This window comes from Macaca mulatta, chromosome 15 (assembly GCF_049350105.2).
Source record: "Macaca mulatta isolate MMU2019108-1 chromosome 15, T2T-MMU8v2.0, whole genome shotgun sequence".
In the NCBI taxonomy this organism is placed as follows: domain Eukaryota; kingdom Metazoa; phylum Chordata; class Mammalia; order Primates; family Cercopithecidae; genus Macaca; species Macaca mulatta.
Genome location: NC_133420.1, coordinates 57,915,363 through 57,921,922, shown reverse-complemented (window position 1 = coordinate 57,921,922; position 6,560 = coordinate 57,915,363). Strand labels below are relative to the sequence as shown.

Here is a 6,560-nt window from a genome sequence, read left to right as displayed (position 1 = left end):
TCACAAAGGGCAGCAAACAAGTCTATTACGGTGCTGCCTACCGCCGAGGGGTGGCCGCAACCCCGTCCCCCGCGCCCCTGCCCTGCCGCAGGAACAATAGCTCCCCTGGAGGCGGCGCCGGCCGCGGCCGGGGGCGGAGCCCTCGGCGCGGGAGCTGGGGGTGTGCGCGGGGCGGGGTCGCAGCCACCCCTCCCGCCGGCGGCTCCGTCACGCGCCCCTCACCGGGCGGGCCGGGGTCTTTGTGACGCGGTGGCAACGGCCACGGACACAAAGGGAAGGCGAGGAGGCAAGCGAGGGGCTGGGCCTGCCTCCGGCCCGCGACCCCCGCCCGCCGCGCTAGCGCCTGCTCGCTCCCCTCGCCGCGGTCTCCCTCACGCCGGCTCGCACCCTCGCGCGCACCCTCGCGCGCCCGCGACCCTCGCACGCGCCGGGACCCACCGACTCCGTCCCGAGCGCCGCGGGCCCGGGCCTGGCGGGTGCTGCGGGTGGGGCGGGGATGCTGAGGGGCTGCTCCACGGCTCAGCGGCGCGGCTGCTAGGAGGCGCCGAGGCAGCAGCGGGGCTCTGGGCGCGCGGCTGGATGCCCCCGGCCTGCGGCTCCCTGCGCTTCCCGCCGTCCAGGGGCGCCAGCCATGGGCGCCGCGGCCGCTGAGGCGCCGCTCCGGCTGCCTGCCGCGCCTCCCCTCGCCTTCTGCTGCTACACGTCGGTGCTTCTGCTCTTCGCCTTCTCTCTGCCCGGGAGCCGCGCGTCCAACCAGCCCCCGGGTGGTGGCGGCGGCGGCGGGGACTGTCCCGGCGGCAAAGGCAAGAGCATCAACTGCTCAGGTAGGACCGGTCGGAGCCGGCCCTAGGTCTCCCCACCCCTCCGTTGCCGCCTCCCTCCTGATCCCCGCGGTCGGCCGGGCTGGGAAAGACCTCGTCGTGGGGGTCCCAGGGAGCTGGGCCCGAGGGTGAGCGAGGGCGGAGGGCAGGGCGCGAGCGTGCGGTGTGGCTTGGGGACCGGCGCTGGGGATGGGAGTGGCCGTGGGTGCGTCCGAGTGTGTCGAGTGGCTGGGCGAGGGCGGCCCGGCGTGTGAGGAGGCGGTGGGGCCCGGGCCGGCGAGGCTGAGCGGCCAGCAGGGGCTCCTGGTGTGGTCGTGGGTGTGCTCGCGGGAGCGCGTGTTTGTGTTGTGAAGGCTCAGGGGAGGGAGGGCGGCCCCAGGCAGGGATCTGTGTGTGTGCGGAGTGCGGTGGGTGGGAGACGGCGAGGGGCTGGGCGGGGTGAGGGCAGGGAAGTGACCATGTGCTGATGTGCTGGGAAGGTTCTTCCTTAAGGTACTGGGGTCTCGGGGGTGGGGGTCGTGTGGATAAAGGGAACCGGTTGCCTTGAGGACGCGGGTTGGCGATGCAGAGTGACCGTCTGTGTGTGTGTGTGTGTGTGTGTATGCGCGCGCGCGCGGGTGTGTGTTCTTTGGGTTCTGAGATGGGATCTGGGGGCTTCGAGTGACCTCGGCTCTGTGGATAAGAGCAGGGAAAGTCCCAGGGCCCGGGAAGTGACCCTGTGTTTTTGTGTGTTGTGTGTGTGTGAAACCTGGGGCTCAGTCACCCTGGGGTATGCATTGAAGAGGAGGGATGGGTGTCCTGTAGCGAACCCCATTTGTGTTTTTTCAAAGGGGAGGGGGCTTGGGAGTCATCACCCTACAAATCCTGTGTAGGGTTTGGGTGTAGAAAGAGGAAATTAGGTCTCAGGGAATGCCCTTGTGTAGCAAGGTGTAAACCTGGGTTATTAAAGTGGTGTGGAAAGAGAGAATTGGGTCCCAGGGAAGATGCCGTGCCTGTGTGTGTGTGTTTTGCGGGAGAGCCTGGATATTGGCAGCAGCGGGAGCAAGGGAGTGACCTCTCCCCTCTCTCCAAGGCCGATTGCCCCCACACAGCTGTTGGAAACAAAGAGCTTGCTGGGGCTTTAATGGATAACACTGGGGAGAGGGTCCCAGCAGTAAAGTTCCCTCTTCATTTCTAAAGGGGTCCCAGAGGCGCTCAAGGGTTATGGCCCTGGGGCAAAGACAGGCATTCAGGTCTCATTTTTTGATTGGGGGGGATCTTCTTGGAGCTGGCCTAGCTGGTGATCATAAGCCACATCCTTGCTAACTTGCCCTTTTATCAATTCTGGTGCCTTCTCTTGTCTTCTTTAAACCAAGGCGGAGTAGGGGGAGGAAGGAGGAACATAAGGCCACTGGGAATCTGCCGGGCAACCTTTGTACCTTTGGGCTCTTGAAGGGGCATTATTTCTGGAAGAGTGAGGAAGGAGCAAGAGGAGCTCAGCGCAGATGCTTATGCTACCCTAAATGAAGCGAGCCTTTGGCCTGCTGTTTAGGTTTGAAGGCCTTACATCTTTTAATAATTTTCATATGGTAATGTTTTATGAGGGGAAGGGCAGTTTTGAGCACAGTAAACAATAGCATGTCCATTAAAAACATTTCCATCCGGGAAAAAACTTTTCCTTTATTTTTCTGATGTTGAACGGGATATGGGGTAATGCTTCATTACATAATCACACTTTAAGAATAAAAACCAGTTGTATATTAGAGTGCCTTTTTATGTAACAAATATTAATTATCAATCTTGTAAGTGATCACACCATGTTAATATTTTTCCAGTAATGTGTCCCGGGTATTTGTTTTTGATAAGCTAATTTGTTCTTAGGAAAATATAATGTATGTTGATGGGATGTTTTTGTGTATGCTTTCTAACTTGCATAGTTCAAGTTTTAAGAAAGGAAATAAAAGAAATAGAGGGTTGGATACCCTTGAGGATGTGGGTTGGCGATGCAGAGCGACTCTGTGTGTGTGTGTGTGTGTGTGTGTGTGTGTTTTCTTTGGGTTCTGAGATGGAATGTAGGGGCTTGGAGTGACCTGGAGTATGGGCAGGGAAAGTCCCGGGGCCCGAGAAGTGAACCTGTGTTTTTGTGTGGTGTGTGTGAAGCCTGGGGCTCAGTCAGTCACCCTGGGGTACTCTGCATTGAAGAGGAGGGGTGGGTGCCACGTGGTGTGGGAAAAAGGGGACTGATCTAGGGGTCATGGCCCTTGTTAAGCAGCTGTGTAATTTGGGGCAAGTTACTTAATTTCTCTTAGTTTCCTTTCTTTTTAAAAAAGAGACTTGGATTTAGTAATATCTGAGTGTTCTTTTAAGCATATTTATCACTGATATAAATGTCAATAAATTAAGCTGATCAAATAAAATGTTTCCTAGCAGTAAGATTTACTTGAATAAATGGGTCTAAAGCTAGAGTTTTAACTAAATGATACTTGTAGATTCTTGTAACTTTTTAGGATGAAGATTTGGGAACAATTCATATGGAAAAAATTTTTTTTTAGTTGCTAAATTTGAGAACCATAGTAATACAGTCTGGACACACACATCCATTAATGCAGCTCGAAATTGTGCATAGTTTTTTTTAGTAGCTTTTATTATCTAGGTATCCCCACACAAACTGAAGTTTGCTTAGTCAGGTTTTTTTTTTTTTTTTGAGACAAGAGTCTCACTCTGTCACCCAGGTTAGAGTGCAGTGGCGTGATCCTGGCCGACTGCAACCTCTGGCTCCTGGGTTCAAGTGATTCTCCTGCCTCAGCCTCCTGAGTAGCTGGGACTACAGGCGCACGCTCCACCACCACGTCCGGCTAATTTTTTTTGTATTTTTGGTAGGGGTGGGGTTTCACCATGTTGACCAGGCTGATCTTGAACTCCTGACCTCGAGTGATCCACCCACCTCAGCCTCCCAAAGTGTTGGGATTACAGGTGTGAGCCAATGCGCCTGGCCTATTTCAGTTTTAAAACTAAATGCAGCCCTCGATTCCCTGTAGATATTCATTTTTGGTTTTGGACCATCATTTCAGCCTACTGTAACCTTTCTGGAGCTGATTCGGTCAAGTTGTGTGTGTTGGGTCACTGACAGGTTTTTTTCACTTGCAAACGTGAAGAGCAGTTCTATGGCTTCATTAAACTAACAGAAGTTGTCTAGATTGTGAAAAAGGGTGGAACCCTGCGACATACTACTGGAGACTTTCTACCAACTTGGTTGATGTTGTTACATTAGTCAACCACATGTTCAACTAGCTATGCATCCTGTTAGTTGAATTTAACAGATTTTCGAGCTTCTGCTGTTCAACATTTTCCCATTTTGTTCACTAGCCTATTATTTAAAAGATTCTTTCAGATTGTCTTGTTAGATTGTTATGTATATGTATCATCCTGTCATCCTCCCTTTTTCCATTTTAGTAATCCTGTTAAATAAAAAGCACATGTTGTATAGCCTGCCTTAATAAAGAGCTGATGGTGTCTTTCTTATTTTACTGTATTCGAAAACTTATTTATCCATTTTGGAATTTTTCAGCAGTTACATGGCAGGTTTACCCATAGATGTTTTTCTGGATCTGCATTCTGCCTTTTTTTTTTTTTTTTTTTTTTTTTTTTGAGACAGAGTCTTGCTCTGTTGCCCAGGCTGGAGTGCAGTGTTATGATCTTGGCTCACTGTAACCTCTGCCTCCCAGGTTCAAGCAATTCTCCTGCCTCAGCCTCCTGAGTAGCTGGGACTACAGGTGCACGCCACCACGCCCAGCTAATTGTTTGTATTTTAGTAGAGACAGGGTTTCACTATGTTGCCCATTCTGGTCTTGAACTCCTGAGCTCAGGCAATCCGCCTACCTCGGCCTTCCAAACTGCTAGGATTACATGGATGAGCCACTGCGCCCGGCCTGCATTTCCCCTTTTTTTCAAATTTGAGGATGTGTTTATTTTTATTTATTTTATTTCTGGTCTTCTGGCACCTTGTCAAGGTAGCTTAGATAATTAGTGATAGTTTTAAAGGCAGATGTAAAAGTTTTTTCAGTATCATGGAGTGTGAGTGGTTTGGATCAGAGAGCATATTCTTTTGAAGTAGCTCTGTATTCTGTTACTGTCCCCTATCCGTGCCACTTACCTTAGAAGTTGATTTCCTTTTATCAGATTTCTGACCTCCCTAGCTTGAAGATCATGTTCCTTGATGAAGATGAAGCATAGGGAATTGGCCCTGTCGTCTCTTGATATTGCATCTTCCCTAAGCAGTGGGCCTTTGGTTTATCTCTTCTTGTTCTCAAGACTTTTTTGTTTGTTTGTTTGAGACAGGGTCTTATTCCTGTTGCCCAGGCTGGCGTGTAGTGGCGCAATCTTAGCTTACTGCAGGCCGCAACTTTTTGGGCTCAGGTGATTCTCAGCCTCCTGAGTAGTTGGGACTACAGGTGCATGCCAGCACACTTGGCTAATTTTTTGTATTTTTAGTAGAGACAGGGCTTCGCCATGATGCTCAGGCTGGAACAAGAGTTTTTTTGTTGTCATCTTGCCCCAGTTCTCCACTCATTCTGGACTTTAGACTTACTGTGATTAAAAGAAAAACTTTCATATTATATCTTTTTTATTTATGCTTTTTTAAAAAGCTAACTTACCAGAAAGTTCCTAGTTATCCAAAGAGAAAAAAAGCTTGGAAATACATGATATATGTGAAGAAAGATAAACTTGAATTCAGGAGACCAGGTAACCTTAGACTGACTTTTTTGTTTTCCATTTGTAACATGAAGATGATGATAGTCCTTTTTGGCTCTAGGGTATTTGAGAAGAACAAATGAGGCTAACCATGTGGGGCATTTCTAGTTTAGGGAATATGGTTAAAGAGGTAGAAGAACATATTGAGAGATCAGTTAGTGGCATTTGGTGATAGATATAAGGTGGAGAATTTGAAATGGGTTTTAACTAGAAGTGGGTCCTCTGGATTGTTATATGGTGGTAGGAATGGTATTAATGGGTGATATAAATGGCAGATTATGAGACATGCCTTATTTATGTCAATTCAGGATTCTTGGGAATAAAAAGTGAGTTTTTCTGATTAATGGGGAATCTCAGGCAGGGCTTTTTTCTTCTAGATCCCTGGTGTGTAAAATGTGGATGGATAATAATTAATTTAGCAAACCTTGATTGAATACTGCATAGTGTAATCTAATATACTGGCTGTTAAGGGTAATATATGAGAAGGATTCCCTGCTTTCAAGGGCCTTATAATCTTACAGAGGTGGTTAGCCTTTTACAGATATATACAGCGGAAGTTTCTTTTTACCACATCTGGGCTTGCTTCCCCCCCACATTCCCCATCAATAAGCATTTATTGAGCACGAACAAGATAGGATTTTCAAAAGGTGTACAGTTAAGTGGATTTGTATGGATTCACAAAATTTTACAACTGTCACCACTCTGTAATTCCAGAAAGTTTTCGTCATCCCAAAAAGCAACCCCATACCTATTAACAGTCATTCCACATTCCTCATGTCCCCTGTCCCTGGTTACTATTAATCTACTTTCTGTCTCTATGGATTTGCCTATTCTAGATATGCATGCAAATGGAGTCATATGAGGTGTGTTCTTTTGTGTCTGGCTTCTTTCCCTTAGCATAATGTTTTCAGTGTTCATCTATGTTGTAGTGTGTATCAGAACTTCATTCCTTTTTATGGCCAAATGATAGTCATTGTATGGATAAACCACATTTTGCATATCCATTTC

At 48.8% G+C, this 6,560-nt stretch overlaps 1 protein-coding gene across 1 annotated transcript in view; it reads left to right on the top strand.

The window, feature by feature from the left end:
- The first annotated feature begins 206 nt into the window (after positions 1-206).
- Positions 207-6,560, top strand: part of TMEFF1 (transmembrane protein with EGF like and two follistatin like domains 1) — a 100,152-nt gene continuing 93,798 nt past the window's right edge. Inside the window, exon 1 of the mRNA XM_001111631.5 lies at positions 207-824. Coding sequence (XP_001111631.4) covers positions 632-824 — 193 coding nt within the window. The 5' untranslated portion in view covers positions 207-631. The remainder of the gene's footprint in view (positions 825-6,560) is intronic.